Source organism: Lissotriton helveticus, chromosome 1_1 (genome assembly GCF_964261635.1).
Source record: "Lissotriton helveticus chromosome 1_1, aLisHel1.1, whole genome shotgun sequence".
Taxonomy (NCBI): Eukaryota; Metazoa; Chordata; class Amphibia; order Caudata; family Salamandridae; genus Lissotriton; species Lissotriton helveticus.
Genome location: NC_136057.1, coordinates 255,814,331 through 255,840,200, shown reverse-complemented (window position 1 = coordinate 255,840,200; position 25,870 = coordinate 255,814,331). Strand labels below are relative to the sequence as shown.

Below are 25,870 nucleotides of genomic sequence, written 5' to 3'. Positions count from 1 at the left end.
ACAACGGGACATGTTCCCAGTCACAATAATGGAAAAGCCACCCGGAACAACCCAGGGATACCCATGTTTCATGGGGACATTTCGTAACTTAAAACAAAACAACTTCCTATATTTCTCCCAGAGTACATAGCACGAGCCCTCCTTAGTAACAGTTGTATACGCACCCCAACACAGACTGGGAGACACAACACCCCGCCCCAGGCACTAACTCAAACCTTAAAACACATACTTGTACAAAGTTACACAAACATGGGAAGAGTCACTTGGAGAGGTCGTGCAGGCACTGTGCAATCACTCAAATAATTTATGAATAGGCACAGGGATATACCAATCATAAATGCCAGGAAACAGGCCCACATGACCACTACACACAAACCTACATTACACTGAACTATCACTTACATTCAGATGTACACAGGGGCATAGCTTGGTCAGAAAGATTGGGGTGGGGGTGAGATTTAGATTTTCAGAAACCAGGCTGGCATATAATGTTTAAATACATTATATGACAAGCAGGGGGCATGAGAGGAGCCTACAAGGTAATGGAAGGGGAGAGGATTGCGGATTGGTAGGAGTACTAAGAGAGACAACTTGGGCAATATTATCAAGAACGGCGATAATGCAGGAAACTGCAGCTAAAGCAGAGATAAGGGTCTTGATAATATGCCCTTGAGAATTCCCATAGAAGCCCAGGTTCTGGTGTGAAGGACATCAAACCTGGGCTTCTATGGGAATTCTCAAGGGCATATTATCAAGCTCCTTATCGCCGCTTTAGCAGCAGTTTCTGCCTCTAAAGCGGCGATAATGTTATTGCCGTTCTTGATAATATGGCCCACAATATTTTGCAAAATAATCAATATTTTTGAGCATTTTCAAAGCAGAGAGTAAGAGACTGTGTGTCTGTATTTGTCTGTGTGACTGTGAAAATTCCTGGTGAAATTCGACATAATCCTACCCATACCTGACCGAAAGCACCTGTAGCCAACTATTTATCAGAAAATACATTTATTAGGAGGCTGTAACAGACCAAACACCCCCTCCCCCTGAAGCTACGTCTATGGATGCGTATGATAAGATAATGCTGACCCAGAGAGAGAAATGCAAAACCACACTTACACAAACTTGAATCTGACAAGATTGACTACATAGACATGTGCACTTTAACTCAAATCCTTCCTTGCCCATTTGAAAACGTGACGACTCTATCTCTGTCTTGTATACACACTCACACCGTGCACGTAAAAACACATACACTCTAAGAAATACACAAGTACACAGAAACATACCTACAGAAAAATACACAAAGACAGAAAAACCACACAAGCTCCCAGAATATTCACATATTGCCAGTCAAAAGAACATATAATAGACAATAGCATTGCTGGCAACCAAATTCGTGCTGTACCTTTCTCGCTTGTACTCTGACCAGTACTCTGGCTTCCTCTCAATATAGTTTCTTTGCCTCCTTGCTCCACTGCTTCTCCAGGCTGGGTTGTGGCCTCCACTACATCTGACCCCCAGGGAGGATGGAAGACAATGATGTGAGGGCAACTTCTGCCTGAGCCACAAGGAAGGCACTTCTGAGCCCTGGATCGTCACCGGCTGCTCCGAAGAAGCTGCTGTCAAGTTTAAATATCTCGGTGTATCCTCTGACATCAGCTACCAGGCAAGAGGAGGAGAAGCACATAGGTAATTGTTACCTACTATGTCTTAGATTAAAACCCCACGCCCCAGTACACTTCTCTATTATTCAATGCAGTAATTATATTCGGTGATTCCCTGCTTTCATTGTGCAATCACTCCTGGCATTTTTCTTGGTTGTTTCATAGGGGTGTTGGCAGTGGTTGAACCTGCCATACCTGCCCACAGTGTCAGTCATACTGAGAGTTTGTCTTCAGTACCGATTAGAAAGCCTGTGGGAAAATGCTGTAACCTATGCAGAGATTTTTAATGGCCTTAATCATACCTGAAAATATAAAGGCAGCTATATAACCCTTATAAGTTTTGGTAGAATTAGTTTTTTCAATAATACAAGTAGGACTCCTCATGCCTGAATGCAAAGAAAAAACAGAATTGAGAAAGTTACTCAAACTGGACTGGGACATCTAGAAATCCATCTCTGTAAAAGTAGAATGATGATTGTTTGAGCAGATGGCAAAATGCAAAAGTTGCACTTAGGCCCAGATTTATTAAGGGATTGCACTGCCCTTGCGTAATGTAGGGCATTGCATGGGCCATGCAAACTCTAAGTTAGATTTACCAAGAGACGTAAATAAATACTTTGTAAATCTGGAGTTACACAAGGCAGTACAATTGCATGTTGTTACTTTGCCCTGGGGTGGCATTCCATGGGTTGCGCTTGGGTGTACCCATGCATCCACTCATGGATTTTGGCACATTCAAAGATTTACCAAGACAGGTAAGCTTGGGAATGTGTCAACATCTATATTTCTCCTTGTTTCCTCTTACAAAGTGTGCTGCATTCTACAGCATACTGCGAAAGAGGAACATGCCTCTGTTGATTGTTGTTGTGGAGGAAGATGCCCCTTCCTGCACAAAAAACAATCCTGCTTGCAATGCAGGTACCCTTGCACCCACAGCACAAGGATGTCTGTATTGGTGCAAGACAGCACATTGTTAAGATGATTTTTAGAAGTCATAACATGGAATATAAGAGCAGCATCATATGTTTCAGAAGGGGTTGAGCGTGTAATGTTGGCACGTTTTCTTGGGTAACAGGGAGGATGAAGTTGTGTAAAAGTTTCCAGGCAAAACCGTAGAACATCCCCTTGATGCAAGGTAACGCAAGGCAGCTACTGTTAGAAACTGGGGTCTCTAGTTGGCAAGGGTTTGCACCTTTGTCCAAGTAGGGACCCTTCCTTCTAGTCAGGATAAGTGAGTTACACTCTTAAAATAAACCCTGCTCACCCCCTTGGTAGCTAGGCACAAGCAGTCAGGCTTATCTTAGAGGCAGTGTGTAAAGCATTTGCACATAACCAAAGCAATACAGTGAAGACACTACAAAAGGACACCACACCAGTTTAGAAAAATAGGCAATATTTTTATATATCCAAAACAAGACCAAAAATGATAACAAAAATCCACCATACAGTATTCTCAAATCTTCAGTAATCAAAATAGACTTGAAACATAGTTCCTTGAAGTTGATAGCTCCATCTGGTTTTCTCACGGCATCATGAACAACAAATCTAAACAGTTGTAGCTGACTGCGGTGTCGCAGGCCAGCTACGGTGTCGGGAAGACCCTCAAAAAAGTACCTTTAGAAATGTAGAGCATCGGCAACCCCTTGATGAGTCCAGAAGGTCTGGGGTTGTCAGGTGTTGGTCCCGGAGGTCGATGCAGGAGTCGTGGGGCCTTTGAAATCACACGTGTTACAGATCGAACTCCTCGCGGTTGAAGTCGGAAGTGCCAGCTTCGGCAGGCGTCGGGGCTGCGGTGAGAAGTGCAGTGGTGCGGCGTGCGGTTCTCTCAGGTCATGGTGCAGGCAGCGGCTCAGTGATGGTCGTCCAGCGGCGGCGGTGGGACCAGAGCTGCAGTGCAAAGTGATGCAGTGCTCATCGCGGTGGTGGCAGGTCATGGTGCAAGCAACAGCATCGTCATTGCTGAAGCGCTGGCGTTGGCCGACAAACTGGAGTTGATGGTGCCGGCGTCAAGGTTGTGGTGTGGGATGAAGATGGTGCATTGTGTAACTTACGAGCAGTGCCCTCGGACCACGGCTCAAGCAGCGGCTTCGATGCCAGCAAGGAGCGGCGTTGTGGGGGATACCAGGGCGATGGCGTGAAGCGAGGCGGTGCGAGGTGAGGTGTAAGCAGTGGCTCGGCGGCACATCAGGTGGCATCGTCGGTGAGACCAGCGTTGTGGTGCAAAGAACGGCGATGCCTTCAGGGCACAGAGTCTGCAGTTGCGTCGAAGACGGTGTCGGGTGCTTTTTCTTCTGTTGCAGCACAAAACACGCAGGCCCCATTGCTGATGGAAGAAGAACTTGAAGTCGTTGCTGTTCCTGATACTTCTTGAACAGGGGGCTACCTCAAGCCCTTGGAGAAACTCAATAAAGAAGTTGCAGAAAGTTCAGTCTAGTCCTTTCACTGCCCAAGACTGTATTTTAATACCTACCTGTCCTTATTCTTGCACTCTGCTCAGGGCTCCATCTCACTTCTGCTAAACCCGCGCAGCGGATTCTAGCACTGCTGCGGGACAATCTACATCCCTATTGCCGCCATTACCGAGCCGAGCACACAGGCCACGCCCCTTTGAGAGGCCACGCCCCCGTCGCCACTACTTGAGGACGCTGACTACGAGCGCCACTCAGATAGTTTAACTCTCCTGAGGCGGAAGCCGGGAGAAGGACTGCACGATCGCTTTTTAAAACTTTGTAAACTTTGAGTGTCAAAATATTGTTTGTATTTTAAAACCTACCTGTCCTTATTCTTCCACTCTGCTCAGGGCTCCATCTCACTTCTGCTAAACCCGCGCAGCGGATTCTAGCGCTGCTGCGGGACAATCTACATCCCTATTGCCGCCATTACTGAGCCGAGCTCACAGGCTACGCCCCTTTGAGAGGCCACGCTCCCATCGTCACCTTCACTCCCGTATAAAAATGTGCATCTTCCGGCCGCGCAGCGGACGAGCGCAGCGGGCGTGCCTAAGGCAAGCCCGTCTGCGTCCGTCCACGGCCGACCGGGGCAAGGGGCCACCCCCCCTGCCCGATCATTACGCCAGGTTATCACCTACAGCTCCCACTCTCTCCACCAACTAAAGCAGGAAGCAGGGCCTCCCTGCCTACATGCATGGGATCCATCCACGAAACACCCCGCCTGTAACCAATGCGGATTTCATTTCTTACTTTACCCTAAAACTAAACCCAAAATAATGTCTACCTCAGCCCCCTGGCTGATGTCGTCCGCCCCTTTGGAGTGAAAATAGTCACCTATGCGGACGACACACAGCTGGTGGTAGCACTAGATCCACCTCTCAACTCCTACCACAGCCTACATAAATGCTTGGAGGCAGTTGCCGCCTGGATGTCGAGCTCCTGTTTGAAACTAAACGGGGAGAAAACAGAGGTTATGCTCCTGGGAAACAACATCAGTAAATGTATTGATCCCATCTGGCCCCTCTGCTTAGGTAGTCCCCCGCAACCCAAAGAACAAATCAAGAGTCTCGGCATCTGGCTGGACCGAACTCTTACATATAACTACCAAGCAACCAAGCTTGCTGCCACATGTTTCGGGCTTCTAAGACTACTCCGCAAAATCCTCCCCCTTCTTCCGTTTCACTCAAGAGGGATTATGGTCCAGGGACTTATCCTATCCCGCCTTGACTGCGGAAACGCCCTATATCTTGGGGTCCCACATTCCACACTCAACAGACTTCAGATCATTCAAAATTGCACGGCGAGAACTCTCCTCGATATCCCTCGCCGAGTTTCAGTCAAAGCCCGACTGAAGGATCTCCACTGGCTCCCTGTGAAAGCTAGGATCGAATTCAAGAGCATGTGTATCGCCCACCGTTCCTATTGGGGAACTAGCCCTTCCATCAACTGCACCCTGGTAAATGCCTATCTCCCTAAACGCCCCCTTAGATCTGTAACCTCCCACCTTACCATAGTGCCACGAATTAGAAGAGCTAGATGTGGAGGTCAATCGCTCTCCTATAACCTAGCCAAAATCTGGAACTCTCCCCCCCTCAATCAGATCAGCGCCCAATTTGCTCACCTTCCGAAAGCTTCTGAAAACCTGGCTTTTTAATAAAACATCTGTTTAATCTTTTCCAGAGTCACTCAATCTAGCGTATCCTGCTCTCCTATACCCTCTGCAGCACTGGGACGCCCCTGGGTAGCCATCGCGCTCTATAAATTCTCTTTCCATTCCATTCCAAGACAGAAGCAGCCATTGCAGGCCAACACAGCAAAGCACTCAGCAAAGTGGTAGATCCTCCTCAAACCTGCTCCAGCTCTTCTTGGTCCAAAAGAGTTCTGGAGTCTGGTCCCCAGTATTTATACCACAAAATCCTTTGCTCTCTCAGGCAGAGAGTGTCTTTGCTTCGTCCAAACAAGTTCAGCCCTCTCTGGCCCAGTTTTCTGGCAGGAGGTGGAGACAGCATTGTGGAAGGCAGACCAGGCCATTCAAGTGAAAGGAAATCTCTTCCCCCCTACTCTAAATGCAGCCCAGGTCTATTCAGCCCAGCCCTGACTCATCCAGACTCTCTGGAGCCACTGCACATCCCCATCCCCTGTCACTCCAAAGCCAGACAGTAAATACACATCCTAGCACAGGCACACAGGATGGCTAAGCAAGAAAATGCCTACTTTCTAAAAGTCGTATTTTCAAACTCAGAATGTAAATATCACGTTTACTAAAAGATGCATCTTTAGATTCTGATTTCAGGTATACTAAACTTTACTTTCCTATCTGGTCACAAAGGAAAGTTATATTTATAAGATGTTATAAATTAACACCCATGCTTTCCTATGGGCCAGATAGCCTTTCAATAGTGAAAAACGAAATTACCAGTATTTCACTATCAGGACATGCCACACACATCAGGGCAGGTCCTACCTTTCACATACACTGCACCCTGCCCACAGGGGTACCTTGGGCCTACCTTAGGGTGGGGAGGAGCTAAGGCTGATTACGGCTATTAATGCCGGTAGCAGCGCGGGAGCGGACGCTCTAGATAGGTGCGGCTGCCTTGCCTGACACTCATATTGCCGCTTTTTTAAATATTGATTGCATGAAACTTAAAATTGAATTTCTGCTCGGTTTTTAAAAATGAATTGTTGAAAATTGACCGTGCTCTTGATCTCCTTGTGATATCGGCTCAACTCACTTCCTTGTGTAACGCCCACTATGGCTATTAATGCTGCTAGCAACGCTGAAGCGCAACAGACGTGCCGATGGCGCACCATAGGTCGCCTCTTTCAGCCCACTGACTGGAGAAGCTTCCACCCGCCAGCCGCAATTACGCTACCTTTTTGCAATGGTCAAAGAATCAAAAACAGCTCTTTTTGAAAACATTCATAGATTCAAATTAATATTTATCTCAGTTCACGGCCACAACGGGACATGTTCTCAGTCACAATAATGGGAAAGCCACCCGGAACAACCCTGGTATACCCATGTTTCATGGGGACATTTCGTAACTTAAAACAAAACAACTTCCTATATTTCTCCCAGAGTGCATAGCACGAGCCCTCCTTAGTAACAGTTGTATACGCACACCAACAAAGACTGAGAGACACAACACCCCGCCCCAGGCACTCACTCAAACCTTAAAACACATACTTGTAGAAAGTTACACAAACATGGAAAGAGTCACTTGGAGAGGTCATGCAGACACTGTGTAATCACTCAAATAACATATGATTAGGCACAGGGATATACCAATCATACATGCTGGTAAACAGGTCTACATGAGCACTAAACACAAACCTACATCACACTGTACACAGTGGCGAGCATGGTCAGTAAGATTGGGGAGGAAGAGGGGTGAGCTTTATATTTTCCGACAGTCAGGTTGGCATAATGTTTAAATACATTATACGACAAGCAGGGGGCATGACAGGGGCCTACAGGGCAGTGGAAAAGGAGTGGAATGCGGAATGGTAAATGTACTAAGAGAGAAAACACAATATTTTGTAAAATAACCAATATGTTTGAGGACTTTCAAAGCAGAGAGGGAGAGAGTGTGTGTGTGCGTTTTTGTCTGTGTGTAAGTAAAAAATTCTTGTGAAATCGGACAGACTCCTCCCCATACCCGACTGAAAGCTCCTTTACCCACCTATTTATCAGAAAATACATTTATTAGGGGGCAGTAACACGTCAACCCCCCCCCCTCCCCTCACCCCCGAAACTACGCCTCTGGATGTATATACACAAATGATAAGGTAATACTGACCCAGGGAGAGAAATGCAAAAACACACTGACCCAAACTGAAGCCGACAAGATTAACTACATAGACATGTGCACATTAACACAAAACTTTCCTTGCCCATTGGAAAACGTGACGTCTCTATCTCCGTCTCTCATACACAGTCACACAGGCGTGTTCAAACATATACACACGCGCGCACACACACACAAATGCACACACAAAACAATGCACACACACACACAGAATCACACATACAGAAAAACACACAGAGACAAAAAAACACGGACGCTCACAGAATATACACATATTGCAAAGGAAAATAACATATAATAGACATTAGCCTTGCTGCCACCCAAAACCTGTACAGTACCTTTTTCCCTTGTACTCTGGCGCCTCTCAATGTTGTTTCTTTGCCTCCTTCCTCCACTGCTTCTCCAGGCTGGGTTGTGGCCTCCACTACATCTGGCCCCCGGGGAGGATGGAAGGAAATGATCTGAGGGCAACTCCTGCCTGAGCCACAAGGAAGGCACTTCTGAGCTCTGGATCTCACAGGCTGATCCGAAGAAGCTGCTGTCAAGTTTAAATATCTCGATTTATCCTCTGACATCAGTGACCAGGCAAGAAGAGGAAAATCACAGAGGTATGTGTTACCTACTATGTCTTAGCATGAAAACTAATTTCCTAGATTATTCAATGCAGTAATTATCTTCGGTGATTCCCTGCTTTCATTGCTCCAGACAGTGTTCCTGGTTGTTTCGTAGGGGTGTCGGCTGTGATTCAAACCTGCCGTACATGCCCATTGTGTCTGTCAGACTGAGAGTTTGGCTCTAACACAGATCAGAAAGCCTGCAGGATAATGCTGTAAACCTCTGCGTATATTTTCAATGGAATTACTCATGCCAGGAAGTACAAAGGCAGCTATCCAACACTTATACGTTTTGGTAGATTCCGTTTTTTTCCATAATACCAGTAGGACTCCTCGTGTCTGGATGCAAAGAAAAAACATAACTGAAGAAGGTACCCACACTGGACTGGGACATCTGGCACTCCATCTCTCCATAGCAGTAGAATGCTGGTTGTTTGAACAGATGGCATAATGCAAAAGTTGTACTTAGGGACAGAGTTATCTAGGGATTGTGTTGCCCTTTTGTCACATAGGGTGGCACAAGGGCAAATCCAAACCCGAAGTTGATTTTAGATGCAGCGAGAGGCCAGCCTGCGTGGCCCTGCAGTACTTGGTAAATCTGGAGTAACACAAGGCAGCGCAAGTTGCTGCCTTACGTCACTTTGCCCTGCGAAGGAGTTTCATGTGTGGAGCCTTGGTGTACCCATGCATCCACCCATGGATGTTGGCACAGTCCCAGATTTACCAAGACCAGTAAGCCTGGGAATGTGTCAAAAAGCTACGCCTTTCCAGGGAAGGCACAACAAGAAGAAATATCTTTATTTCTCCTCGTTTTCTCTTGCACAGTGCAAAAGAAGAAAATGCCTCTCTAGATCGTTGTTGTGCAGGAAGTTGCCTCTTCCTGCACCAAAACAATCCTGCCTGCAACGCAGGTATCCTTGCACCCACAGCGCAAGTGTGCCTGCGTTGATGCAAGACAGCACATTGTGCATCAGCACGAGGAGAACACAGAAATGCGCTATATAAAGCTAAATGTGGTGCATTCAGGCCCGCTCCCTTTCATGCAATGCAGCAAGGTGTCCTGCTGCCTTGCGTTGGATGAAAGAATGATGAATCCGACTCTTCATTATTTTTACTCCGACCAAGCTAGGGAGCACATCCATACTGCACATAGCTGATGGGCAGGACGGAACTAGGATGTGGAATGTAAAGGAATGATTTAGCATTTGGGTGAAATCCATTGATTGCCACCTACACTGGAGGGAAAGGCACAAATGGTCATAAAGAAGTGTAATAGGAAGCCACAGTCCTGACAATCTGAGGACGTTCCTCTCTTGCTTGTGGACAGCTCCCTCTCGTTGAAAGGATGGACTGTGTAACAGGAACATGCAAGACATCCTGAACAGGGTGAGATACCACTGGGCAGATCCTCGCCCTTGCCTCCCCATCAGCTTCACAGGTTAGGTCAGTGCATTTGTTCAGTAGTAGACCTCCATGCCTGGTAGGATGAGAATGTGGATCCCCAACTCTACTGGATGCATTATAGGACCCTGCAAGGGCGAAGCTACTCACAGATTTCCAGGTCCATCAGGCTGAAGAAAACGAACGTGATCCTCTGTCTTGTGTTAAAATCACTTTGTCCTTGTAGAGGAAGCATCATAACTCACGGTGGTTACACAAGCATGTATCAACACTATGCATATTCTACAACCACCACCATATAACTTTTATTTCTTAGTTTATTACTAAAAATGAATTAGGCCCTAAAGAGTGTCCAGGCAGATGAGCAAGGCATGTTAGTACAACAGAGTAATAAAATATACACGACGTGTAATACAATAAAATGCAATAAAATGCACAAATGGGAGTTTTGAAACTGACAGACATGGCAGATTTTATAAAGGCACATCGACTACAGTGCAAATAACTAGGAAGCAAAAAGCAATCTGGCAGCTTTTGTCGATTAGAGGGGTTGTAGATTGCATCTCACAAGATTGGGAGAAGCTATTGCGAGACCAAGTGCAAATGCAATTTCTTCAGTTTATTCAAATCAGCATGTCGATGCTCGAGATGATTTTTAGAAGTCATAGCATGGAGCATAAGAGCAGCATCAATTGTTTCATAAGTGGTCGAGCGTCTAGAGTACGGTGATGGTACGGTGAGAACGGTGATGGATTAAACCCAGATCCTTTGACTGGGTGTGAGTGTTTGATTGGTTCAGATGCTCTGTCCATTACCACCCCCTTTTTTACCGCTTTTGGCCGCCATAAGTGTGGCAGGGTATGCTCAGACGTGAGTCCCTTGCTCACTTTGCCCCTGGATTCAAGCAAGCCGGCTGAAGACGGCTGTAATGCCAGAAACCGGTCGTCGGAAGCTTGTTTCCGGTCCAGGGAAGGCATGGCTTGGCAGTTTGGGCTGGACTGTTCCCATGAGGCACAGGGTCAGACTGATTTGCATATAGCCATGTCTGAACTGGGGTGGCAGAGTTGGCTAAAGAACGGTGATGGATTAAACCCAGATCCTTTGACTGGGAGTGAGTGTTTGATTGGTTCAGATGCTCCGTCCATTACCACCCCCTTTCGTACCGCTTTTGGCCACCATAAGTGTGGCAGGGTATGCTCAGACATGAGGCCCTTGCTCACTTTGCCACTGGATTCAAGCAAGCCGGGCTGAAGACGGCTGTAATGCCAGAAACCGGTCCTCGGAAGCTTGTTTCCGGTCCAGGGAAGGCATGGCTTGGCAGTTCGGGCTGGACTGTTCCCATGAGGCACAGGGTCAGACTGATTTGCATATAGCCTTGTCTGAACTGGGGTGGCAGAGTGGGCTAAAGAACGGTGATGGATTAAACCCAGATCCCTTGACTGGGTGTGAGTGTTTTATTGGTTCAGATGCTCTGTCCATTACCACCCCCTTTTGTACCGCTTTTGGCCGCCATAAGTGTGGCAGGGTATGCTCAGACGTGAGTCTCTTGCTCACTTTGCCACTGGATTCAAGCAAGCCGGGCAGAACACGGCTGTAATGCCAGAAGCCAGAAACCGGTCCTCTGAAGCTTGTTTCCGGTCCAGGGAAGGCATGGGACATGACCCAGACTTGTTGGCCCGGCTCGAACTCAATGGAAGAGGCGTTTTGGTCGTACCAGCATTTCATTTCCTCCTGGCTGGCCTCGAGGTTGGCTTCTGCAAGTTCCCAGAACTTCCGAGTCTGATTTCGGAGGGTTAGGAGGTACCGGTAGACATCGGGAGGAGTACCTTGGGCTGCGACCTCCCAGCCTTCCTTGACTAGGCTGAGGGGACCCCGGGGTCCGTACAATAGTTCGAAGGGACTGAATCCCAGGGACTTCTGAGGGACCTCCCGATAGGCGAAGAGGAGGCAGGACAGCAGCACGTCCCATTGGCGACGCAAAGGCTCCTCCAGGCCCATGATCATCCCTTTGAGAGTTCTATTGAAACGTTCCACCAACCCATTCCCTTGGGGGTGGTAGGGGGTCGTAAACTTATATGTGACCCCGCACTGGTGCCACAGGGATTTCATGTATCGAGAAATGAAGTTCGTACCCCGGTCACTGATGACTTCTCGGGGGAATCCCACCCGGGAGAAGCTCCCCATCAGCGCCCGGCCCACCATGGGGGCCGTCACAGTCCAGAGAGGGATGGCTTCGGGATAGTGGGTGGCATGGTCCACCAGGACGAGAATAAACCGGTGTCCTTGGGAGGTGCGGGGATCCAGAGGCCCCACAATGTCTATTCCCACCCTCTTGAAGGGGGTGTTGACGACTGGGAAGGGTTGGAGGGGGGCCTTGTGCTTCCCTCCACTCTTCCCGCTGGCTTGGCAGGTGGGGCAAGTCCGGCAGTGATTGTTCACATCGTTTTTCATTTTGGGCCAGTAGAAATGGGTCACCAGGCGGCTGTATGTTTTGTCCTGCCCCAGGTGCCCGGCGAGGGGCACGTCATGTGCCAGGTTCAGAAGGAAGTCTCTGAATCGGAGGGGGACCACCAGCACCCGGCTGGCCCCCAGTTCGGCAATCTTTTGTTCACTGTAGAGGAGATCGTGGTCCCAATAGATCCAGTGGGACCCCGAGGAGTCTCCGGCGGCTTGCGTGGTGGCTTGCTGTCGGATTCCCTCGAGGGAGGGACAGGTTTTCTGTTCTTGCCGGAACTGTTCCCGTGTGGGGCCACCTTCTTGGCGCCACTGGGCTAGTTCCAGGAGGTTGCCAACCTCAGCAATTTCTTCACTGTTGGACCCCAGTGGGTCGGGCTCTGGGTCGCTGTCTTCGGATACGGTGGCCGGCGGAGGTGCGGGCCACTCTGGGTCTTCAGTCGGGGCGACTTCTGTCGGGGTGGTGACCCGGGCGGCCATGGATCGGGTGGTCGCGCAGGCCCACTCTGGAAGGCCTAGCATCCCCAGATGCTCTCTTTGTTCGACGCCGGCCCAGGGGGAACTTTCTAGGTCGTTCCCGAGGAGGCAGTCCACGGGGGCATCGTCCCGGACGGTCACTTTCAGCATGCCCGACACCCCCCCCATTCAAAGGGGATACGGGCCATCTGGCACAGGCTTTCGGAATTGTCCGCCGACCGTACGGGGCACAGCACATTGGGCAGGATCTGGTCAGGGGTCACCAAGTGGCAACGGACAGCCGTCACGCTGGCTCCGGTGTCGCGGAGGGCTTCGGTCCGGCGCCCATTAATGGTGACCCACTGGCGGTACTTTTGAGTGTTGCCCGGGATCGGGGCCCGGGGGATCATATCTCTTTCGCCCAGACATACCAGGGACATCGCGGCGGGCTCCCACTCGGCCTGCTCGTGGTCATCGTCCTCTTCCTCGCCCCTTTTTTCTCCTAGGGCGGCGGCGGCGATCTGGCGGTTTGGAGGACCGGTGGGGCCGGGTCGTTGGTTCATCGGGCAGAGGGGGTCATTGGTATAGTGACCGGGCCGCTGGCATCTGTGGCAGGTAACGTTCGGGCGGGGCCCCGGTCGTGCTGGGAGGCCCCTCTTCTGGCCAGGGATGGGGACATGGAGGTCGGGGGCGGCCCCGTGGGAGAGTCGCGGCTCCTGTTCGGGCCTCCTCTGCCGCCTCGCGGGCGGTGGTTCCCCGGGGAACCTCGGCCGTAGTCTCCCATCGGGCTCCGGGGGACCCGGGTGCTCACCCATCGATCAGCCTCGGCGGCTAGTCTACGTGGCTCGGTCAGTTTGCTGTCGAGGAGATGCTGCCTGAGTTCGATAAAACAGTTGTTGGAGAGGTGCTCCCATACAATGAGGTTGAACAGTTGCTCGTAGGTGGTGACCTGGCTGCCTTTGATCCACCCCTCTAGGGCTCTACTATAGAAGTTCACGTACTCCACCCATGTAGTACCGGGGAGTTTTTTACAGTCACGGAATCGCTGCCGGTACATCTCGGGGTGAGCCCATAGCGAGTAAGGAGGGCGGCTTTCATGTGTTCATAAGAGGTCATCTCTGTGTCGGGGAGTTCTAGCAGGGCGTCTCTCCCTTCGCTGACGAACTTCTCCCACAAGCCGGCACCCCAGTCTTTCTGGGGTATTCGATGAGAGGCCATGGCTACCTCGTAGGCCTTAAACCACTGCTGGATGTCGTCGTTTTTATAATATTTCTTGACGACATCTTTGGGGATGTGGACCTTCGTGTCCGCAGGAGGAGGTGGGCTCCGGTTCCCGGAGGCGTTGGCCTCCCCAGTTTTGGCCTTGATCTCAAGTTCTTTTAAGCCACGCTCGTGCTCGAACGTGAGCTTCTTTTCCTCTAAGTCTCTCTGCCTGCGTTTTTCCTCTAGGTCTCCTTGTAGCCGTAGTTGCTCAAGGGCTACCTTTTTCTCGGCCAGTTGCAGTTCTCCATCTAGACGGAGTCGGGCGAGCTCCAATTCGTGGAGCCGGCTCCTTTCTCGCTCTCGAGCGTCTTCGGGGGAGAGGCCCGTGTCTATGTTCGTAGGTCTTTCCCCCACTGGGATTGCGTTGGTCTCGGGGTGTATGTTCGGACCCGTGTCGTCTTCGCTCTGGGGTGGCGTTGCTCCTGCCTCCACCCATGTTTGTAGGTTCTGTTTGAAATCTTCCTTGGTGCTTAGTCCAGTGGTAGCGATGCCCAGGTCCTTGCAGAATTGTTTCAATTCTTTGCGGTTATAATCGTCTAGTCGTTCTTTCTGGAACTCCGCGGTTGGTCTGGTTTCTTTGGTAGTCATGGTTGCGGTGTGTTTCTGTCAGTAGTGGGTGAGTCACTCTCTGTACGATTTGCGTCGGCTCGGATCGCACCGCTTGCCACCAATGTTAGAAAGGCGGTCCCTGGGGAGGCAGAAGAGGTCTGACTGACCACCCCGAGGGCCACCTCTCCTTAAGGAATTGGCCGAGCGCCGTCGAGAGGCTCCTGAGTGAGGGCCCTCTCCTAGAATCGTCACAGCAGAGTATTCACACACTAAAAAGGGACACCACACAAGAGAGTGCTTCTTAGAATCTTTATCAGCATTAATGGTTTGGTTCCTTCGGTAAAATATACAACGGATCGAGGGATCCTCAGAGTCTCGGTAACAGGGGGGAAAAGGGTAGCGGGACAGTCTTAATACCAGTCTGGCATGGGGATACCCTACGCTCAGCTCTCAATCCTCGAGCTGGGGGGTTCCGCGAGGTTTGGGCCGCGGCAGCGCCAGCAGGACTCCTAAGATGGTTTCAGCGAGGTTGGGCCGCGGCAGCGCCAGCAGGACTCCAAAGATGGTTTCAGCGAGGTTGGGCCGCGGCAGCGCCAGCAGGACTCCAAAGATGGTTTCAGCGAGGTTGGTCCGCGGCAGCGCCAGCAGGACTCCAAGGATGGTTTCAGCGAGGTTGGGCCGCGGCAGCGCCAGCAGAACTCCAAAGATGGTTTCAGCGAGGTTGGGCCGCGGCAGCGCCAGCAGGACACCAAAGGTTCAGGGTTCCAAGTAGTGAGTTCTTCTCGGGGTCAGCCGCGACAGCGTCAGCAGGGCTCTCGACTCCAGGATACAACTCCTGACCCATCCCAGAGCTGCCCCAGATATAGGTCTGGAGTCCTTTGATGTCCGGACCCTCGCGCCTGGGGGCCAGAGGGGCCGGGATGAGAGTGTCCAGACACCCAGCAGGGGGGTGGAGCCAGCGCCCAGGGAGGCCGGAGGGCGATCGAAACCAGGCGTCTGGGGACGGCTGGAGGCCCATCGAAACTCCCCTCTTCCTGGATCCGCCAAGTGGCCGCTTTACCACCTGGTTGCATCTTGGTGCCTCGATGTCTGGGCTTCGCTGGGGCTGTGGCCGAGGCCACGTAGTTCGGACGTGTAGGGTCCAAGATGGAGTCGGGCCCGAAATGGTGGGCGGGAATCGGGGTCGGATCCGCAGAGTGGGGCGAGCCGGGGTCGCCGGGCTCCCGAGGGGGAGGGCCGGGGATCGCCTGGGGTGGCGGCTCTCGTGAAGTTTGGAGGGGATAGCTTTTAGGCCGGGGGATAGGGGTTGATGTTGTCCAGGGCCCGCTAGGCGGGAGAAGTGGGACCACGCCACGAGGCCGGGTCCAACACTGCCAATATCCCTGGCTGGCAGAATTGACATAGCCAGGAATAGTGGTTCTGCCAACATTTCTATATTTGTTCGCAAACATTCCTCAGCTGCTAACTAAGGCGTTCTTTAGGAAACTCCATTCCTTGATGGTGACTCTCACATGGGCAGGCAAACAGCCGCAAGTAAACTGTGAGCTCCTAACGCTGCCACTCACACAAGGGGGTATGGGTGCACAGTATCTTGAATTATATGTGCTATGCGAGCAGGCTCACTACCTACACTAGTGGGTGCATCCAACCCTATGTCAACGGCATGTAGAAGGGGGCATGGCAGCACCTACACCGCTGCAGGTTGCCTTAGACCAGACATTCAAGAGGACAGGAGACTAACATGGTAGAATCCCTGCATTGGGCATGGGAGGATTTGCGGAAACGCGCAGACATCCTGATGTTGTACTCGCCAGCAACACCACTTGTATACCATCCACTCATTCCTTCTTTACATGATAGAAGTCCTGTACAGCATGCACATAAGATGAGCTTATTCACTTTTAACGACCTGTACCCAGACAACTCATTCTTGACTCACCCACCCGTCTTTGACGGATCCCAGGCATCATGGCGGACCTATTACTGCCTAAAGCAAGGATACCGCTTTGGTGGAGATGTCGGAGGCGTTTAGGGAGTGCCTGGACGGGGTGGCAGGGCAGCCTTGATTTTACTTGACCTCTCTGCTGCCTTCGATACGGTACCTCACCAGATGCTTTTGGCCCGGCTCTCCTCCATAGGCATTACGGGCCTGGCTTGGAAGTGAATTACATCTTTTTTGGATGCACGCACGCAGCAGGTCTGCATGGCTCCCTGTTTTTCCTCTGTCAGGAAACTCGCTATAATCATCCTGCTCTTCCTTTAAAGAAAGTTTCAAACTGTTCCTTATTCTTTTGAGGAGATTAGTTTGTTTACTTTGTTCAGCAGGAAAGGAAAATATTGGATGCCCATTAGTATTTTTATCTCTCTTATTATACAGATAACTGGTTTTGGAAATGATCTCCTAAGGGAGACTGGATTAAATATTTTACAGACAGTAACCAGTGTTTTCATGTTATTTCTGTGCTTAGGTATTAGGTCAGAATACATAAACTGTGGGTCCCCTATGAATGATGTCAACAATTCATTTGGCTTATCGGATAGCTTATAATTGCAATAGATTCTGCCATTAGATTTCTTGAACCCCACTGTTATATCTTTGAAATTCCATATTCACACTATATTTGGAGATATATCAATGAAGCAGGAAAGCAATTTTTGATCACTGTGGAGAATATCAAAACATCTCAGCGAAACATCTAAGGGAACATATTAAAAGGAGAAAATGGAACAATCACATAATAATAGAATAACTGGAAAAAGATTTATGGATACAATTGGCTCGGGTGTTGTTCTCTATTCTTCCGATCACTAATAACAATTCATCATTCCTTAAACCTTCCAGCAGCAGTTATCCTCTTTTATCTATTCTACAATTGGAGGAAAAATTACAGGGGTCATTCCTAATGCTTCTTCTTTGGCATCATTTGCACATGACCTAGGAGCATGAGTCAAGATTTTTGCATGTTGATCACCTACTAATACTATAAATGTACGAACGTCTCTCTTAATAATACTAGAGATAAAAGAAAACATGTCTGTTTCCGTTTGGGTTGCTGTGGGATATATGATTTAACCACCAATAATGTTTCAATGCTATCTTGTTCCCCCTTAAAACTTTTTTTCCACTTGGATTAGTTGTGAAGTCATTAAATGTCCAATTATAGTTTGTACTTAGCAGTATTGCTACATCTCCTTATTCGTGGCCCTTCGTAGAGGGGATTGCGGGGCAATTTATCACAAAGTATCCTTCTAATGTCCAATCATTTATAAGCCAGGTTTCTTGAATGCATTTTATATTGGTCTCCAATGTTTTCCATAATACTCTTTTACTAGTATCAGTCAATATACTAGCCGCATTCCAAGAAACCAATTTAAGATTATTTCTAGGTACTTCTTTTGCAGTTTAGCCCAGTGGAACCCTTAGAGTTAAGGACACATGCTAACCAACCCCACCTACCGGCTTCGTTGTCTCAGTCCAGGCCACTCCTCTCCTCTTTCCCATAGAGCAAGGACACCCTCCTACATCCTTTTCCAAAAAACACCGCAAATTGTTTACCTTCTCAATTGACAATGACTCGAGGGGGATGAAGGCAATAAATACACTCACATGAGGTATTATGCGGGGTGTTCTGATGTCCATCTCTTCCTGTCATGAAATTACATCAATACCTCAACAGTGCATCTTGTCACTATTTACTAATATTAGGTTAGAGACCACTTTGGAGTTAAAGGTTACTCTGGCCCTACAATTAATTTACCCATTTGATTCACAATTTGAACTAATGAGAGATCATTGCTTTGAACTATATGTAATTCAGGTATATCAGCTAAACACACTTTAGCATCCTACCCAGCCTGGTTGCATGTAAATGAATCAAAACACACACAGAGCTCGATATGACGGATCTTTATTTATCATAGTGTAACCATTAACTGCCATACACTGTGCCATGAATTTTAATAACCATACTCAATCAGTTATGTCACTAGACTATGGAGTCCGTTAGGGGTCCCACTCTATAATGTACAATACACCACAGGCCTCATTTACAATGACTAGGCATGGGGCAGCATCACAAGTCTTGTTGCTCGGCTGCCCAATGCCAAATTGAAATATCAGGAATGCACCAGGCTTATGAGATGCGTTGCATTCCTATCCTTTCTGCCAGCGCCAGTACACAATATGGCACCTAGGGCCCGATGTAGGTAAATCCCATTTACCGATTTTGAAATACCGAATTTTACCGATTCGGTATTTCAAAATCGGTAATTGGGATGTAGGTCCCAACATCTGGATTCGTTACCGAATCCTTAACAATTCTTTAATTACCGATTCGGTAAATACCGAATCGGTAATGCCCATTCATTCCTATGGGCTTTGAAGCCCATAGGAATGATTAGGCATTATCGATTCGGTATTTACCGAATCGGTAATTAAAGAATTCACAAGGGTGCAGGGGGTGTCACTTTGACACCCTCTAGCACCCCCAAAACGGGCATGTGTGCAATGTGGCACACAGACATGCCCTAAGGGCACGTCTGTCTGTCACATGGCACATGTGTACATGCACAGATGTGCATGTACACAGGAATCGGTTTTTTACCATGGATTTGTATTCCATGGTAAAATACCGATTCTGTAAGCCATGTGCTGATGGAACATAGGCTACCTACATTGCATTTTCGGTAATTTTACCGAATCGTTATCATTACCGAATCGGTATTACCGATTCGGTAATGATAACGATTCGGTAAAATTACCGAAAATGTGCCCCTACATCTCGATAGCCCTATACCGATCGGAAACGGCCGAAAATCTGTATTTTTGGCCGATTCCGATCGGTAAAGGGCTACCTACATCGGGCTTATATCAGAACAAAGAGAGGAGTATCCTCTATGAAGATAAAGGACAGACGTATCTGGAGGGCAGGTTTTTTGGCAAAAAGGAGAATATTCATCCTTTTGTTTAAAACCCCTCACTCACCAGCCTAGTGGTGACATGCTTCATCATCGGGGTCCACCCTGGCGTCCTAGCGACACCAGGGTGTGCTACGACACCTGTACTACAGTGGAGCGGGTAGTGACTGTGGGTGTGAAAAAATCAAATGTTAAAAGTTGTCCTGGTTGTACTCAGAAATATAGTTTTAATTATAGAGCAACTGAACAATGTTTAAAAAAATATGAGGGCGAGATCCTGGTAGGAAGTTACGACCGAGCGATCTCTATATGTGTTGAGTGGTCAACATGTTTCTACCTTAAGGGCGATTGCCCGGTATTCGTCAGGACCAGAAAAACAGGTGGACAGGGGGTGTGTGCTCCCTAAAAAGCACACCCGTTCCTTGATCCCCTGTGTACCTACTGGCAAAACGGCCAGTGGTATATACTGCTCAGTAAAATAAGTGAGCAGGTGAAAGCGTGAAAAAGAGACCTGTGGGGAGAAAAAGGGGTAAACATAATCAGGTTTGATGTTAACTTACTCTCCTGTAACGTCGTGCAGTGTCTCAGTGATTTGAAATAGGGTGCCAAAGGGTTTTAACCTCCAATTAAATTGATACCTTGGTGATGGGGTGAGATACTAGTCAACATCTATGCCGATAAATAGTGCGTGCGAGTAGCATGCGATGTGATCATAGCACTTGTGAGTCAGATCGTTCATTGTTTCAAGTGCCGATATTGGAAAATGCATATCGACTCCAGCTAAGGATGGCACTGACTAAATTGTAAATATCACGTGGTGCCTGTGCTCCTGGCAGGGTAGTGAATATCTGGGCGGTTGCTTTTCCATGGTGGGTGAATTCATGGTGGGGTGATCTAAGGCATAGCGGTATCTCGGTAGTGCTATATTCATTTGACAGCATTAGACTCATTTGTGTGAGTGAATAACGATTAATAAACATACATAACGAACACACATGTAACACTGAGGAACAAACTGAGGCTCTTATGGCAAGAGTGAGGGCTTACTCGATTATGAGCTCTCTAGGGCTTCAACGGGCAGGGCGTAGGTTCAATGCCATAGGCGTAACATATTCTGTAAGATTAAAAAAACGCAGGCGTTTAAACCTCGGTGCTTCTCAATTTGCCCTGAAAATGGAGGACGGCTCCCTCGCTAACCCGGTACTTGGTTGTGTACCTGGGCGCTAACGGAGAAGGTCTACTTACAGTTACCACAGAGCGTTTCCTTACACCACACAGCAGCCCAGCAATTGCTGTGATTGAGCCAGCGCTCATCCCCATGCTAAATAGTACAGGTGCCACCCAGGACGAGCATACAACACCGCTGTCCTCAACCCCTTATCATCATATCCTATACCACATATACTGCACCACTGTCAGCGTCACGTGGAGCAGTTTTATGGCATTTTAACCAACCTGTGCAATTTCACCCATTCCGTGGCACTTTTACCGTATACATTGAATATCACCATGTGAGTAATTATTTGAGCCACACTGTTCACCAATAGCAGCGTGGCTCTACAAAACCTGTCCTGTGTTTTCACGCGCCTCCGCCTATCGGCGGTGCTCAACCTAACTTGTCATTTGTTTACACACAGTAGCCTAGCTACCGTCAGCACGCCATTGCGCGTTGCCAGCCCCGCCCCCTAAACGAGCCCAGGCCGCGCCCCAACCCGGAAACGGCCAACTCCTCATTACAACGACCGATGCCGGCGGAACCCACTAGCCGTGCAGAGGCCGTTAGGAGTAGGTCAGATCTGATCCTTCCCGCCGGTAACTGTAAGTAGACCTTCTCCGTTAGCGCCCAGGTACACAACCAAGTACCGGGTTAGCGAGGGAGCCGTCCTCCATTTTCAGGGCAAATTGAGAAGCACCGAGGTTTAAACGCCCGCGTTTTTTTAATCTTACAGAATATGTTACGCCTATGGCATTGAACCTACGCCCTGCCCGTTGAAGCCCTAGAGAGCTCATAATCGAGTAAGCCCTCACTCTTGCCATAAGAGCCTCAGTTTGTTCCTCAGTGTTACATGTGTGTTCGTTATGTATGTTTATTAATCGTTATTCACTCACACAAATGAGTCTAATGCTGTCAAATGAATATAGCACTACCGAGATACCGCTATGCCTTAGATCACCCCACCATGAATTCACCCACCATGGAAAAGCAACCGCCCAGATATTCACTACCCTGCCAGGAGCACAGGCACCACGTGATATTTACAATTTAGTCAGTGCCATCCTTAGCTGGAGTCGATATGCATTTTCCAATATCGGCACTTGAAACAATGAACGATCTGACTCACAAGTGCTATGATCACATCGCATGCTACTCGCACGCACTATTTATCGGCATAGATGTTGACTAGTATCTCACCCCATCACCACGGTATCAATTTAATTGGAGGTTAAAACCCTTTGGCACCCTATTTCAAATCACTGAGACACTGCACGACGTTACAGGAGAGTAAGTTAACATCAAACATGATTATGTTTACCCCTTTTTCTCCCCACAGGTCTCTTTTTCACGCTTTCACCTGCTCACTTATTTTACTGATTTACAACAAGGGGTGGTGATGGACAGAGTCTCTGAATTAAGCAGAGTACTCTAACCCAGTCAAGAGATCAGGGCTAGATCCAACACCGTTTTTTAGCTCATTGCACCATCCCAGTTTCAGAACCTGGCTGTATGCAAATTAGTCTGACCCTGGCCCAGTGCATCATGGGAACAGGGCAGACCAGACTACAAAAGCCAATTCTTACACTGGGAAGGAAACAAGCTTCCGGGGACCGGTTTCTGCCATTTCAGGCGTCTTCGGCCCGGCTTGCTTGAATCCTGATGGTGCAATGAGCAAGGGACTCACATCTGAGTATACCCTTCCACGCTTAGGGTGGACAAAATAATTTACAACAAGGGGTGGTGATGGACAGAGTCTCTGAATTAAGCAGAGTACTCTAACCCAGTCAAGAGATCAGGGCTAGATCCAACACCGTTTTTTAGCTCATTGCACCATCCCAGTTTCAGAACCTGGCTGTATGCAAATTAGTCTGACCCTGGCCCAGTGCATCATGGGAACAGGGCAGACCAGACTACAAAAGCCAATTCTTACACTGGGAAGGAAACAAGCTTCCGGGGACCGGTTTCTGCCATTTCAGGCGTCTTCGGCCCGGCTTGCTTGAATCCTGATGGTGCAATGAGCAAGGGACTCACATCTGAGTATACCCTTCCACGCTTAGGGTGGACAAAATAATTTACAACAAGGGGTGGTGATGGACAGAGTCTCTGAATTAAGCAGAGTACTCTAACCCAGTCAAGAGATCAGGGCTAGATCCAACACCGTTTTTTAGCTCATTGCACCATCCCAGTTTCAGAACCTGGCTGTATGCAAATTAGTCTGACCCTGGCCCAGTGCATCATGGGAACAGGGCAGACCAGACTACAAAAGCCAATTCTTACACTGGGAAGGAAACAAGCTTCCGGGGACCGGTTTCTGCCATTTCAGGCGTCTTCGGCCCGGCTTGCTTGAATCCTGATGGTGCAATGAGCAAGGGACTCACATCTGAGTATACCCTTCCACGCTTAGGGTGGACAAAATAATTTACAACAAGGGGTGGTGATGGACAGAGTCTCTGAATTAAGCAGAGTACTCTAACCCAGTCAAGAGATCAGGGCTAGATCCAACACCGTTTTTTAGCTCATTGCACCATCCCAGTTTCAGAACCTGGCTGTATGCAAATTAGTCTGACCCTGGCCCAGTGCATCATGGGAACAGGGCAGACCAGACTACAAAAGCCAATTCTTACACTGGGAAGGAAACAAGCTTCCGGGGACCGGTTTCTGCCATTTCAGGCGTCTTCGGCCCGGCTTGCTTGAATCCTGATGGTGCAATGAGCAAGGGACTCACATCTGAGTATACCCTTCCACGCTTAGGGTGGACAAAATAATTTACAACAAGGGGTGGTGATGGACAGAGTCTCTGAATTAAGCAGAGTACTCTAACCCAGTCAAGAGATCAGGGCTAGATCCAACACCGTTTTTTAGCTCATTGCACCATCCCAGTTTCAGAACCTGGCTGTATGCAAATTAGTCTGACCCTGGCCCAGTGCATCATGGGAACAGGGCAGACCAGACTACAAAAGCCAATTCTTACACTGGGAAGGAAACAAGCTTCCGGGGACCGGTTTCTGCCATTTCAGGCGTCTTCGGCCCGGCTTGCTTGAATCCTGATGGTGCAATGAGCAAGGGACTCACATCTGAGTATACCCTTCCACGCTTAGGGTGGACAAAATAATTTACAACAAGGGGTGGTGATGGACAGAGTCTCTGAATTAAGCAGAGTACTCTAACCCAGTCAAGAGATCAGGGCTAGATCCAACACCGTTTTTTAGCTCATTGCACCATCCCAGTTTCAGAACCTGGCTGTATGCAAATTAGTCTGACCCTGGCCCAGTGCATCATGGGAACAGGGCAGACCAGACTACAAAAGCCAATTCTTACACTGGGAAGGAAACAAGCTTCCGGGGACCGGTTTCTGCCATTTCAGGCGTCTTCGGCCCGGCTTGCTTGAATCCTGATGGTGCAATGAGCAAGGGACTCACATCTGAGTATACCCTTCCACGCTTAGGGTGGACAAAATAATTTACAACAAGGGGTGGTGATGGACAGAGTCTCTGAATTAAGCAGAGTACTCTAACCCAGTCAAGAGATCAGGGCTAGATCCAACACCGTTTTTTAGCTCATTGCACCATCCCAGTTTCAGAACCTGGCTGTATGCAAATTAGTCTGACCCTGGCCCAGTGCATCATGGGAACAGGGCAGACCAGACTACAAAAGCCAATTCTTACACTGGGAAGGAAACAAGCTTCCGGGGACCGGTTTCTGCCATTTCAGGCGTCTTCGGCCCGGCTTGCTTGAATCCTGATGGTGCAATGAGCAAGGGACTCACATCTGAGTATACCCTTCCACGCTTAGGGTGGACAAAATAATTTACAACAAGGGGTGGTGATGGACAGAGTCTCTGAATTAAGCAGAGTACTCTAACCCAGTCAAGAGATCAGGGCTAGATCCAACACCGTTTTTTAGCTCATTGCACCATCCCAGTTTCAGAACCTGGCTGTATGCAAATTAGTCTGACCCTGGCCCAGTGCATCATGGGAACAGGGCAGACCAGACTACAAAAGCCAATTCTTACACTGGGAAGGAAACAAGCTTCCGGGGACCGGTTTCTGCCATTTCAGGCGTCTTCGGCCCGGCTTGCTTGAATCCTGATGGTGCAATGAGCAAGGGACTCACATCTGAGTATACCCTTCCACGCTTAGGGTGGACAAAATAATTTACAACAAGGGGTGGTGATGGACAGAGTCTCTGAATTAAGCAGAGTACTCTAACCCAGTCAAGAGATCAGGGCTAGATCCAACACCGTTTTTTAGCTCATTGCACCATCCCAGTTTCAGAACCTGGCTGTATGCAAATTAGTCTGACCCTGGCCCAGTGCATCATGGGAACAGGGCAGACCAGACTACAAAAGCCAATTCTTACACTGGGAAGGAAACAAGCTTCCGGGGACCGGTTTCTGCCATTTCAGGCGTCTTCGGCCCGGCTTGCTTGAATCCTGATGGTGCAATGAGCAAGGGACTCACATCTGAGTATACCCTTCCACGCTTAGGGTGGACAAAATAATTTACAACAAGGGGTGGTGATGGACAGAGTCTCTGAATTAAGCAGAGTACTCTAACCCAGTCAAGAGATCAGGGCTAGATCCAACACCGTTTTTTAGCTCATTGCATTTTACTGAGCAGTATATACCACTGGCCGTTTTGCCAGTAGGTACACAGGGGATCAAGGAACGGGTGTGCTTTTTAGGGAGCACACACCCCCTGTCCACCTGTTTTTCTGGTCCTGACGAATACCGGGCAATCGCCCTTAAGGTAGAAACATGTTGACCACTCAACACATATAGAGATCGCTTGGTCGTAACTTCCCTACCAGGATCTCGCCCTCATATTTTTTTAAACATTGTTCAGTTGCTCTATAATTAAAACTATATTTCTGAGTATAATCAGGACAATTTTTAACATTTGATTTTTTCACACCCACAGTCACAACCCGCTCCACTGTAGTACAGGTGTCGTAGCACACCCTGGTGTCGCTAGGACGCCAGGGTGGACCCCGATGATGAAGCATGTCACCACTAGGCTGGTGAGTGAGGGGTTTTAAACAAAAGGATGAATATTCTCCTTTTTGCCAAAAAACC

At 48.8% G+C, this 25,870-nt stretch overlaps 1 protein-coding gene across 1 annotated transcript in view; it reads right to left on the bottom strand.

Annotated features, from left to right (window-relative positions):
• LOC144790941 (proto-oncogene Mas-like) overlaps window positions 1-8,539 on the bottom strand; it is a 41,177-nt gene extending 32,638 nt beyond the window's left edge. The window contains exons 1-2 of the mRNA XM_078665590.1: window positions 8,265-8,539; window positions 1,406-1,659 (exon numbers count right to left, since the gene is read on the bottom strand). Of these exons, the coding sequence (XP_078521716.1) occupies window positions 1,406-1,659; window positions 8,265-8,501 (491 nt within the window). The 5' untranslated portion in view covers window positions 8,502-8,539. The remainder of the gene's footprint in view (window positions 1-1,405; window positions 1,660-8,264) is intronic.
• Window positions 8,540-25,870: the final 17,331 nt, after the last annotated feature.